The 14,124-nt window shown below is 35.7% G+C and overlaps 1 protein-coding gene across 1 annotated transcript; it reads left to right on the top strand.

Annotated features, from left to right (window-relative positions):
• The first annotated feature begins 8,054 nt into the window (after nucleotides 1-8,054).
• Nucleotides 8,055-13,895, top strand: LOC113118024 (extracellular calcium-sensing receptor-like). The gene is made up of 7 exons (XM_026286876.1): nucleotides 8,055-8,094; nucleotides 10,607-10,763; nucleotides 10,900-11,188; nucleotides 11,309-12,118; nucleotides 12,274-12,498; nucleotides 12,756-12,879; nucleotides 12,994-13,895. The coding sequence occupies exons 1-7, from the start codon at nucleotides 8,055-8,057 to the stop codon at nucleotides 13,893-13,895; spliced, it is 2,547 nt and encodes an 848-aa protein (XP_026142661.1).
• Nucleotides 13,896-14,124: the final 229 nt, after the last annotated feature.

Raw genomic sequence — 14,124 nt, 5'->3', positions numbered from 1 at the left:
CCGTTACAATATTCCTTCACGAGCCCATTTCAGCCAGACCGTAATTCCTGCTTTGTTCCATAAAACATAAGCCCTATAGAGTTATAGAGTTCCATATAAAAAGTTACATCTTTGTATTTGTTCATAACTACTACAACAATATAACATTTTCATTTTTTTTTTTTATAAGGAGCTGTTTTTGTTTTATACAGTATGCTGCTAAGAAAACACCATAGAAGATGGGTAAAGAATAGCTCCATCATTGTTCAATGTAAAAAACAAAAACAAACATACATTGTTAGTTTTAATAAATAAAACATTTTTTAAAAATCAAGGAAATTTATCTGCCAATTTTTTCATTTTGCTGTATCTAAAACGTACCGAACCGTACCGAACCGTGACACCAGTGTATCGTATCGAACCGAACCGTGAATTTTGTGAACCGTTACACCCCTAATATGTGTATATATATATATATATATATATATATATATATATATATATATATATATATATATATTTTGCCAGATAATTACCAGGACATTTTCTGTCAGATTTATGGACATTTCCTTCAACATTAATACAGAAATTTTTGTAGATTTACATTTTCTTCTGGACCATAAATGGACAAGATTTATTTTAGAAACATAAATTTATTTGAATATCTTTAGTAACAAATAAATACAGCACAATATATAAAGTACAAATTGAACATGGTTTATTTTTACCTTATGTTTATTTGCCTTAAACAGGTAAAAAAAAAAAAAAAAAAATATGTATATTATTACATAAATTAATGTAACAATGTGTAAGGCACCACTGAAAATGCTTTTATTGTGGAACAGTTTTTAGTTTTAAACAGCAACAGGCAGAAAAAAAAAAAAAGTACAATATTGGTGTTGCTCCAAATAGGTCACAAAGAAAACTTCACAGTGAAACATATTTCATATTTACCATATTTTAAAATACATGGGAAAAATTTATACAAAGACAGAGATGTCATTAATAACAATTGCTACAGACTTATAGTCAATAGTCAAGTGAAATGTCACCATTTTCCTATAAAACACAACATTATTTAAAAGGACAGTTCACCCAAAAATGTGAACTCTGTCATCAGTTATTCTCCCTCATAACATTCCAAAACCATATGATTTTCATTCATCTTTGGAACACGAATGAAAAGTATTTTTAATGAAATCTCTGTGTTTTCTGTCCCTCCACTGGTAGCGTACAACAGCAAAATTGCAAGTGTTAATTCAACTCTAGCAGAGTTAAAATCAACTCCGAAAAAGTGTACATATTGTCCCAATCTTTTCAGAGTTAACTTTAACACTCTTCAAAGAGTTACATGTTTAACACTGTGATTGAGTTATATGTACACGGTATAGAGTTAAAAAAACAACAACTCTGGTCCACACCACAGTGTTGATTTTTCCTTAACACCAGTGTAAAGAGTTATAATTTAACACCTTTAAGATTGATTTTAACTCTTGATATTTTAACTCCACTGTATTGAGTTAGCATTACAAAAACTCTCCTGCACAGCAAAAAAGTCAAACTTAACACTCATGGAATGTATATATGACAATAAATAAATGAATCCACAAATCAATACATGTTTACATTTATTAATTTAAATTGAAGTATTGTGACTTTATCTCTGCACAAAAATGTCTTCACATTCAGTGTTTTCAATAGATGTAAACAACATGTTCTTACAAAAATTAAAACATAATGTTAAAGCAAATCAGTGTAAAGGCACAAAATACGTCTTATTTGGTCCATATGTATTCTGAATTTCATTAGGTTTAACCAAATTTTTTCCTGATGTATAAATGGGTGCCGCCATTTGGAAATTCTATGGGTGTAGCTTCCGGTCTCATTTGCATCCAGCTATTTTTAGCTGTACAAAACTGTCAGTTTTGCTGCTTGATATTGACAATTGATGTATCCTATAATACTATTTGGTAACGCTTTAAAATAATGGTCCGTTGTTAATAAGTAACTACGCAGGAAGTAATAGGTAGTACTACATTAACACTTAACTTAATACTATTAACTAATATAGAAGCAAGATTAACTAAGCAGTAAGTAATAGCTCATTTAGGACATAGGTAGTTCCTTATTAGTTATTTGATAATTACTAAAGAAAAATATCGTCATTGAGAACTACTTTGGAACTATGGCCAACTAATGAAGAATAACCAATTAATTACTAATCACAACAGCTACGTCTATAAAGTGAACAATTAGCTTCTTTATGGAAACGTGTATATATATATATATATATATATATATATATATATATATATATATATATAGCCTATCCATATGATATATTTTATGAGCTCCATTAAGTTCAATGTCTCCAACTCTAATAACTTTAACGTTAGTGATATCATGCTGGGGAGGGCTTCTCTTTAGGAAGTGACAATAAATAATGATGTTCTCTTGTCAAAACATCTTTGCATCCTTCATGAATACATTGACTGCATTTATAGTGTTAAGCACAAAACAACATCTTCCAGATTACAATGTCTGGTAGAATATCACTAGTTCCTCACAGAAATATATGGCTGTACAGTATGTGTCAGATAATTTTATTGTAAATTACTTGTGAAATCCATTACTCATTACTCAAGTGTTATCTTGTCAGTCCGCAGGAACTACTATAGTGATCTGGCCCATTATTTTAAAGTGAAAAACATGTTAACTCCTGACTAATTACTCAAGCGTTACCTTGTCAGTCCGCAGGAACTACTATAGTGATCTGGCCCATTATTTTAAAGTGAAAAACATGTTAACTCCTGACTAATTACTCAAGTGTTACCTTGTCAGTCCGCATGAACTAACGTTACTAGTGATCTGGACCATTTATTTTAAAGTGAAAGATTTTTTATTTTAAAGACAACATTTCTTAAAACTACATAACGTTACTGTTATAAATAAACAAATAACAAACAAACAAACGTAACGTTAATCATTTATTTTTTGCGAAAATATCAAAAGTGGTACCAAAAGTAGTTCAAATGATAATGAGTTCCAGTCGCAGTCCTCCATATGGAGGTATTAGTTTTTATAGGGTACAGAGCAGAATTTAATTTATTAATCCATTAAATTATGTATCTGTCTTCTCTCCGTGAAGGCGCACTGGCGCAGTATTCAAATGTCATAAATTGAAACACAACATGTCGCAATCTGTGACGAATTGGATAAGGACCAATGAGCGTTCGATATCAGTGCCGTAAATCATGTCGTAACGTGGCGCACTGGCGCTATTTTCAAATTCATAACGAGCGCGAGCTCAGCTTTGACTGTGACGGACGCTGTTGCTGAGAATGAATATGAAGAACCATTGATAAAGGGCTGAATTTGGATATGTTCCTTGCAAACATCTGGATTCTAAAGATATGCAGTACAGCAAACAAATAAAATGGATGTGATTTGTAATTGTATGCTGTGCTTTTGTGTGTATCTATGGTTTGCAGCATGCACAGAAATGTTAGTTCCTATTAAATAGACGAGTAAACTGCTTTCAATAAATTGAATAAAAACAGGTATTTGTACGTTTTACTGCTATAAATACGTATAAATTGTACGTTTCTATGTGCATGAAAACGTATGTAAATATACGTGTGATAGAACCACATTTAACGTAAAAATACACACGTATTCTCATGAGATCACATTGAACACTCGAGTCATGGATTTCACAAGTAATTTACAATAAAATTATCTGACACATACTGTACAGCCATATATTTCTGTGAGGAACTAGTGATATTCTACCAGACACATTGTAATCTGGAAGATGTTGTTTTGTGCTTAACACTATAAATGCAGTCAATGTTTTCATGAAAGATGCAAATATGTTTTGACAAGAGAACATCATTATTTATTGTCACTTCCTGAAGAGAAGCCCTCCCCAGCATGATATCACTAACGTTAAAGTTATTAGAGTTGGAGACATTGAACTTAGTGGAGCTCATTAAATATAACATATGGATAGGCTATATATATATATATATATATATATATATATATATATATATATATATATATATATATATATATATACACGTTTCCATAAAGAAGCTAATTGTTCACTTTATAGACGTAGCTGTTGTGATTAGTAATTAATTGGTTATTCTTCATTAGTTGGCCATAGTTCCAAAGTAGTTCTCAATGACGATATTTTTCTTTAGTAATTATCAAATAACTAATAAGGAACTACCTATGTCCTAAATGAGCTATTACTTACTGCTTAGTTAATCTTGCTTCTATATTAGTTAATAGTATTAAGTTAAGTGTTAATGTAGTACTACCTATTACTTCCTGCGTAGCTACTTATTAACAACGGACCATTATTTTAAAGCGTTACCTACTATTTTAATCTGTTATCTATATTAATGTGGTGCGTCCGAACCAGTTGCACCCCCTAAGGACGGCCCTGGCTGAATGTATGTTACTGATCACTGAACAAAGTCTGTGTCAATGGCGTTTGGACCTCCTTGAAAAAAGTAGTCTCTTTCTTTTTTTCAGGACGACAGGATGTGGTTCTCTGCTGTTTCCAGCTAAGCAAGAAATCCACTCCCACTTGCAGCATCACAAAAGTGTTCCTATAATGTTGGGGGGAAAAACTGAATAAATTCACATCCATTTATCAAAGCTATTATTAACAAGTGAAATATCAGGGACAAGTATCAATTACAATACAATACTGAACTAATAGTGTCTCATGAACACACAGTCATGCACAGAGACCAACAATCAAGTCAGGATATTTGTTAAATAATGTGAAAAAGTTCAGTATGTTTCTCATCAAACCTTATTGTATACCTGCAGAACACTTGGAAAATACATCACATAATACATAAGACCACTCTGTTATACTTTGGTTTCTATTTTAACAGATTGATGTTGTTCGCCATAGACTGACATTATATGGGCAAGCACATTTGGGACATTTTATTTAAATCTCCTTTTGTGGTCTGACAAAGGGAACTATCTCTTTAAAGGAAAGCATTTAACTCACTGTAAAAGTAAATATTTTTTTGTAAAAAGAAGTCTGTCTATTGGAAAATAGGTTGCGATTCCTGACTTCCATGTTGATCTCAGTGGGCTGAGACAGGGCTCTGTCTATCAAAATGAATATGCATAACTGGGACAGCAGATAAATAAATGACAGTACAAGCATACCAAAAAAAAAATATCTGATTTGTAGTTCATGCTACCCATGTGTCATAGTCCTTTGTTAAAACCAAATTCACCGTCTTCTCCCCATCGTGAGTGAAAAAAAAAAGTTTTGGAAAGAACAGCACATAAATATCACTATAAATCAATGTATTATAATTAAACACTTATTTTAAAAGAGATAAAACACTTAACGTACTTAATACTTAAAACACTTAACGTAACTTCCTTTCAGAAAATAATTGAGGTCCTCGTCTGTTCTGCATCAAGTGAAAGAAAATGTTGTTGAGAAAAGTTTATGCACACAGCAAATAAATATGGTTATAAAACGATGTGATATTACAAAACACATTTTATGAGTAAGATTACGCACTTTATTTCGCCGTTTTCTATCCTAATATGCGCCTCATAGCAAAGAAAATGGCGTCTGTGAAAAAATATTTCATATGGGTCAGGTGCGCGCACATGAGCAAATGTCCCGGATGTGACTATTAACACTCAACATTGTTAATAAAGGTAAATCTGCATATTTACACTGCCAGAGGGGGCTGTTTACACTAGCTAGTGTTAATTCAACACCACAACTTTAAAACTTTACTCTAAAAGTACCTAACACTAGTATTTCAACACTAAAGATCTTGCTGTGTACCATTAGTGTTCCAAAAATGAACAAAAGTCTAACAGGATTGGAATGAAAATGTTCATATCATATTATGGGGGAACTAACCCTTTAAGTTAGATTACTTACCTCTAACTAATGCTAAATTATCTGCATCTACAATTGACTTAGTACTGAAAAAAAAATTATTGTACAGCATTTGAAAATAAAGATTCATGCACTCATGCCTGCCATTTCAATGTGAAACTATGATAACTATACAATCTAAATTGAGCACAGGGCTCCATATTATCTCCTACCATGCACCAGTTTTGCTGTATGTTCAGTCCAAGTCCTTGAGAGTTAAAAAAAAAACAAAAAAAAAAACATATTGTACATGGATTCTTCATGTTGTTCATACACTGAACAAAATAAACACATTACTTTTGTTTTTGCCCCCATGTTTCACGAGCTGAACTCAAAGATCTAAGACTTTGTCTATGTAAACAAAAGGCTTATTTCTCTCAAATATTATTCACAAATATGTCTAAATCTGTATTAGTGAGCACTTCTCCTTTGCTGAGATAATCAATAATATTTTATCAATAATAATTGATGACTGTTCTTTAAAGACCAGCAGTTTTACAGAAGAATGGGATCATTTGTCACAAACTGACAGTCACAACTTAAAGGAACACTCTGACTTTTGGGACTTAAGCTTATTCACAGTATCCCCCAGAGTTAGATAAGTCCATACATACCTTTTTCATTTCTGTGCGTTCTGTAAGTGTTATTTGAGGCACCCACCGCTAGCCTAGCTTAGCACAAAGACTGGATGTAAATGGATACTGTTAGCATAGTAATCCCAATAAGTGACAAAATAATGTAAACATTTTCCTATTTACATGTTGTGATCTGTATAATCACAGCGTGTACAAATAACAAGGCTATATGAGACAGAGACCATTTTTAATCGTATAAATGCTGGGAACTATATTCTCACTAGGCGTAGGAGCACAGCTAACGTTACTTGGGCGGAGTGGCTACTTGGGCGGAGTGATTAACGCAGCACACGAGACGCGCTGTTGATGGTTCCGTAAACAAAACAAGTGACTAGCTAGACGTGACTCATTATCCTAACTTTGGATTGCCTGTGATTCTCTGCCGCCTGCCCCGACCCCTGCCTGGTATTGTTGCTGTTTCTGGATATCCCTTGACACACTTGATGCTGTTCCTGATATCTTCCTGTCTGACCATTCTTTAATAAACTACTGCATATGGATCTGCATGTCTCTGACTCCATTTTACAGTGAGTCAAAATGATTGATTTTTCTTTTATGCCAAACATCATTAAGATATTAAGGTCATGTTTCATGAAGATATCAATAAATATATATAAACTTTTTATATATATATATATATATATATATATATATATATATATATATATATATATATATATATATATATATATATATATAAATTTTTTATTTGTCCTATGCATTGCTAAGAACTTTGAAAACTTCAAAAGGTGATTGTAATGAATTACAAACTTCATGATCTTCGGGAAGAAGGAGGTGGGAATCGGCGGACAATCAAACAGAAACTTTAATATTCAAAATAAAGACAAAACAGTGCATCAGCCCCTCACGGACGACTGACATGCACAAATAAAAACCAAAACACAAACTAAAATCCAGGCTTGGTCCTCTCTCGTCCTGCATGGTCGTCGCTCCTGTTTTATATCCTTCCATCTCCTCCGTGGAACTCAAGACCCCATTCCCACGTCTCTCGGCCCCACCCCACTCGTCACATACCCCTCGCAGGCCGGGGGGCACCCACGAGACTGTGCTCTGTCCCCCCTCCCTCCGGGGGGACCGCTCACAGTGACCTGCTGGAACCTGGGGGTAGGACAGACGAGGCAAGAGAAAAGAAGATGGAAGGAGGAGCGACAGAGATGGACTGCTGCTCGGCCCTCCACCAGCTGGGTGATCTCCTCTGCGGTGCCTGGCGGTGGCACTGGACGGCCCTCGGCGGTCGGCACGACACTCCTCCGCCGCCCGGTGGAGGGCGACTGCTCATCCGGTTTTGGGCAGCCGGCAGAAGTCCCCCGTTCCCTGCTCCTCCCCATTCTTGACGGATGGCAACAGGCTCCAGCCCCCTGGCGAACGGCGCAAACTCCTCCGCTCCCTCAATGATGGCAGCCGCCCCTCCACATCAAGGGCAGCCGGCAATCGAGCTCGCCCCGGCAACTCACTCCAGCCCACCGCCTCGAGCGTCCATGGCGGCACACTTCTTCGCCTGCTTGATTCACCGCAGCGGTGAGGGATCTTCAGCAGTGCGTCCCTCCTTCTCCCGGGTTTCAGCACCACTGTGTCACAGTGATTTTCTCTGTATTTTCTCTGTAATCACTCGTCACAGTGATTTTCACTGTATTTAGATTTATTTTGCATCGTCAGATTCCAGATTTTAAAATAGTTGTATCTCGGCCAAATATTGTCCTATCCTAACAAACCATATTGAGCTTTCAGATGATGTATAAATCTCAGAATACAGAGTGATTAAGCCAATCAGCAGATATGGAGATGGTTAGGAGGCCATTATGGTCAGAGGTCAATGGGTGAATTTGGCTAGGATGGAATTTGGCCCTTTTCTGGCTGTTCATTGACCTTTTCACAGATACAGGTATGTCATCACCACTGTCCTTGATGTGGTAGCCCAGGGATAGGTTTGGCAAAAGGTCTTATCGCTGATTTATTTCTCTCACAACAAAAATCAACGTCTGCATCCACCTCAGAGCTCAAGGAGTGAAGCTGCATCAGATTTCACACACACACACACACACACACACACACACACACACACACACCCACACTTGTATTAAATGTGATCATTTATTGTATTTAATGCAAACTTATTAACATTATTCATTATTGCAATGCAAATAATAATAATAATAAATAAATAAAATGAAATAATTTCTAAATATTACAAAACAATGATACGATTATGAAAGCATGACACACAATTTATATTTGCTCTTGACAGAAGAAAAAGATGGAATAAAAAACTACGACTTTATTCAGCATTGTTTTATTCAGTGGGTCTGTTCCGAGCTCGATGTAACCGGATCTTCTTGAACCAGTTCACCAAATCGAACTGAATAGCCAGATAACGAACGAATGATTGACTCGTTCTCGAGTCAAGATCTGGTTGCATCGGTTTTCGGATCACCAGTAGTGATGAGAGGTTTGGTTCTTTTCCACAAACCGGTTCTTTCGGACGGTTCGATTCAATAAACTGGTTGAAGAAAACGGTTAACCGGTTCTTTTGCACTCGATGTAATGACGTCATTGGCGATGATTGCCCTTGATTCAAGCCTTCAGTTTACCCGCGCTGATAACATTAGCACAGAAACAGTTCAGAATTAATCATCAAAAGAAACAGTTCAGTTCAGATCCGTTGTGTGTCAGTCTGCTTCATTCTGAATCACGCATGCGCAGTATCATCAGGTCCTCAGATCTCGAATCGAACATAAATGGTTTTTGACTCGAGAACGAGTCAATTGATCGCTCGTTGCCTGGTTAGGCTCAGTGTTCATCTTCAGTTCTCTCTTCACAGCAGTTCAGTCAGTGTACTGTTTGAGGACATGAATTACCCCGGGATATTGGTTTGTTTTAACTCAGAGGGAGTGTCAGCCACATTAAAAAAAGTAATTTGTGGATTAATGCTTATTGGAGACACAAACCATTTCAAACAATTCAAATTTCGATTTGGTGAACTGGTTCAAGAAGACCTGGTTACATTGAGTGATTCATTCGCGAACCATACATCCCTACACTGCAGAGTTTTGAACTCGCTAACAACAGACCTGGAAGAGAAAACAATGCTGGGTAAAGTCATAGTTTTTTTTTTCTATTTTTGGACCAAAAATACAGGTTTGGAACGACATGAGGGTGAGTTAAAAATTACATAATTTTAATATTTGGGTGACCTAACCCTTTAATCTTTCACCTTCTTAAAGCTTTTATTTCGACTCTGCAAACCAATACACAGCAGAGGACAACATGTAAAATGCAAAAGCAAAAGTTCATTAAGCTGTGCCATAACTGATAATTGACAGAATCTAATAGATACAGCATAGAGTAGATAATCTGTGATTGAGGGATGGCCTTAACTTTTCAACTGGAGATAAATATATATATACAAATAAATAAAAAAATCATATGCCCCTCCTGCTGTTAATCTTTTATGTAGCAAGCCCTTGTGAATGAAATTATTTATCTGAGCCAATGATAATGCACACGTGATACACATTCATCCATGAGACAACATCAAACAATCAAGCAATAATAAATAATTACTTACTTGGGAAGTGTAGGAAAGTTAATTTTTATTATATTAAACTGAAATAAGCCTAAGCATTTGGAAGATGCTTTTTATCAGTTTGTACATTTCCCAGAAATCAATTTGCCTTTCTTTCTTAATTTTTTTTCAATGCAACAGATTATGATAAATTTGTTTAATTATTCACCATATTAATCACCATAATCTACTAAGTAAAGCTTTATTGATATTGTAATTATTGATTTTGTAATGTATAATATTATGTATAACACAGACACTAATAATAGTTTCAGATTGAGGCATCTTGGGAAACTTAATAGTGCACCTGTTTTGATATACAACTCAGGACGACGTCATGAATAATGATATGTTTTATTAACATATAAAACCAAAGGTAAGACAAGCATCTCCTCACTTTTTTTCTTCTGAAGGTTAACAGAATAATGATTCATATTTTTGTCTCTGTATTTCATCTTTCCAGTGCAGCTGTAACTTCAAGCTGCAGCCCACAAGGTGACTTTAATTTGGCAGTATTCATGACTAGTGGAGACTTCACAATAGGAGGAATTTTTCCTTTGCATTATAGAGTAGAGCTTCCTCCAGCAGACTACAAAAATAGACCTTTAGCAGCACAGTGTCAAGGGTAAGGACATGTCTTATATGTTATTTACCTCATTTTAAATATGTTTTTTATGTTTTATTCATTTTCTGAAGAATTATTATGAGAAACCCATCCACTGTTTTAAAAGAAAGTATTTTTATAACATAATTTTATGCAGGTTTGATCTAAGGGCTTTCCGCTGGGCTCTCACTATGACACTTGCTGTGGAGGAAATAAACAACAGAGAAGATATTTTACCAAACCATACTCTGGCTTATAGTATCTTTGACTCTTGTGGCGCTCCTGTGATTGCTCAGAAAGCAATCCTGGCAGTGTTGAATGGACAGGATGTTTTTCAAAGTGTTATATGTTCTGGAGCTAGCACTTTATTAGGATTAATAGGGGAGTCTGGATCCTCACAATCAGTAGTTGTCTCCAGAACTCTGGAGCCTTTCAGAATACCCATGGTAAAAATAAATGAAAACAAAAGCAAAGAGAAATTAATAAATACATTTTCCTGTTTATAGTTGGCTAACACTTGTTTCTTCTATTTATTTATTTATTTTTTATTATTATTTTATTTATAGATAAGTTACTTCTCAACCTGCTCTTGTTTAAGCAATCGGAAGCAGTTCCCAACATTTTTCAGAGTGATTCCCAATGATGATTATCAGGTGAAAGCTATTGCACAACTCTTAAAGCGGTTTGACTGGACATGGGTTGGAATGGTCACTGAAGACGATGACTATGGCAGGTTTGCTTTACAAGGCTTAAAGCGAGAAATTGAGAATACCAACATTTGTCTGGCCTATCATGAAATGATCCCTAAAGACTGTACCCAGGAACAGGTCCTGAAGATTCTTCAAGTAATGAAGGAATCAACAGCCAAGGTGGTGGTTGTTTTTTCAGGGGAGGGGGAATTTGACCCTTTCTTAAGAGAGTTTGTGACCCAAAATATCACAGGAATTCAATGGATTGCAAGTGAGGCTTGGGTTACAGCTTCAATATTAGCAGAAACATATCCATTCTTAGATGGCACAATTGGGTTTGCAATACGTCAAGGACACATTCCAGGTCTTCAGAATTACCTCAAAACAGTGACCCCAGAAAGGTACCCTTCTAACCCTCAAGTTCAGGAGTTGTGGGAGGCTCTCTATGGTTGTTCTCCCTCCACATCCAGCTTGAACAGTCATTTGCCCTCCTGCACCGGAAAGGAAATTCTCAGACAAGAGCACTCTGCCTTCATGAACACATCCAGCCCTCGTGTGTCCTACAATGTATATAAAGCAGTGTATGCCTTTGCTCATTCTCTACATAATCTCATTCACTGTAAACCTGGAAATGGACCGTTTGAGAATTTCTCATGTGCTAACCTCAACAACGTGTTTCCATGGCAGGTAAAATAGCTAAGGGTTTAAGGAAAACTGAATTTTCACAAATAATATGGATTATCTGCATCTGTTTCTTCTTAAAATTTGTTTTTAATCATAAATATCTGCCCCCTCCATCCCTCCATTTTCCCCCTTCTTGTTGCTTTTTTTCATCTCCAAAGCTTCAGCATTATTTACAGGAAATCTCTTTCTCTGTTTCTGGAGAAAAGGTCAGTTTTGATGTTAAGGGAGATTCAATCCCATCATATGATTTAATAAACTGGCAAAGGCATGCAAGTGGCGAAATTCAATTCATTAAGGTGGGCCTCTATGATGGTGCTCAGCAAACTGGGAGAGAACTGTTGATTGTGGAGCAGGCTATCATGTGGTCTCACCAACAGAACAAGGCAAGGTGTTGACTGTGCACTGCACTGCCATCTATTGTTATATTAAAAACATTGTCACTATGTAATCTTTTGAACTTCAATATTTGCATAATAACTTTGTGAATAATTAAAACAGGTGACTTTTTTATGTTTCAATACTCCTAATTATGTTGTTTGGACACACACATTCTAATAAGAATTTAATAATAATAATAATAATAATAATAATAGTAATAATAATATATATATATACCTTTATTTATTTTTATTTTTTTTAGGTACCTGTGTCTGTATGCAGTAACAGCTGCACTCCAGGATTCAGGAAGGCTGTCCGTCGTGGGCAACCTTTGTGTTGCTTTGATTGTGTTCCATGTGATATTGGCAAGATCAGTAATCAGACAGGTCAAAACACCCTACTGAATGTTTTCCTATTGACAAGTTTTTCATGTTCTTATTACATTCATCTTCATAATTTGCCTTAATTGACCTGATTTTAAAATTTCTCTTTATTTATAGATTCAGTAGATTGTCTGTCATGCCCTGAAGATTATTGGTCCAATGTGAATGGAACAATATGTGTTCCGAAAGTGGTTGAGTTTCTCTCCCATGATACAATGGGAATCACCCTGACTCTGATTGCTGTAGTGGGAGCATTTCTGACTGTCACAGTACTGGTGATATTTCTGTACAACAAAGGAACCCCTATAGTCCGTGTGAATAACTCTGAACTCAGTTTTTTTATCTTGTTATCACTGACTCTGTGTTTTCTATGTGCTTTGGTGTTTATTGGGGAACCTACATCCTGGTCCTGCATGCTGCGACACACTGCCTTCAGCATTACTTTCTCTCTCTGCATCTCCTGCATCCTGGGCAAGACTTTAGTGGTATTGGCAGCTTTTACAGCTACCCGACCTGGAAACAATATAATGAAATGGTTGGGCCCCACACAGCAGAGAATAATCATCTTCTGCTGCACTCTGGTTCAGGTGATCATATGTACTGCTTGGCTTACAATATCCCCTCCTTTCCCCTATAGAAACACTAAATATCAACAGTCCAAGATAATCCTGGATTGCAGTGTGGGCTCTGATCTGGCCTTCTGGTGTGTGTTGGGATATATAGGCCTTTTGGCCTGTGTAATTTTTTTTCTGGCTTTTCTGGCCCGAAAGTTGCCAGGCAATTTTAATGAGGCCAAATACATCACCTTCAGCATGCTTATATTTTGTGCAGTGTGGCTAGCATTTGTCCCTGCATATGTCAGTTCACCTGGTAAATTTACAACCGCTGTTGAGATTTTTGCTATTTTAGCTTCTAGTTTTGGCCTGCTCTTCTGCTTGTTCACCCCCAAATGTTACATTATTTTATTAAAGCCTGAGAAGAACACAAAGCAACATTTAATGGGAAAATTTACAAAATAAAATCATGTTGTATAATATATTTGATATTTAATGAATGTGAAAAAAACTGTACAATATCAAGATAGTGTATACATAGAGTAACTGTGGAAACCAAATTACCCAGATATATCTTATTTGTTAAACACACACACATATGAAGTAAATGTTTACAAATTACAATTTGGGTCTTTAGAAAACTTTTTTCTTAATAATATAGTGCATTCTAAAGTATTTGGACACTTCAACCACA

This window comes from Carassius auratus, chromosome 18, assembly GCF_003368295.1.
Source record: "Carassius auratus strain Wakin chromosome 18, ASM336829v1, whole genome shotgun sequence".
NCBI classification, from domain to species: Eukaryota; Metazoa; Chordata; class Actinopteri; order Cypriniformes; family Cyprinidae; genus Carassius; species Carassius auratus.
Note: the sequence above shows the minus strand (reverse complement) of the source record. Positions and strands in the feature narration are given on the sequence as shown.

Bases quoted from the DNA above. Each gene is read 5' to 3' on its own strand.
- LOC113118024 (XM_026286876.1), top strand. From the start codon at position 8,055: ATGGCGGCACACTTCTTCGCCTGCTTGATTCACCGCAGCG. The intron at 12,119-12,273 runs GTAAAATAGCTA...TCATCTCCAAAG, and splicing joins ACAACGTGTTTCCATGGCAG to CTTCAGCATTATTTACAGGA. The intron at 12,880-12,993 runs GTCAAAACACCC...CTTTATTTATAG, and splicing joins CAAGATCAGTAATCAGACAG to ATTCAGTAGATTGTCTGTCA.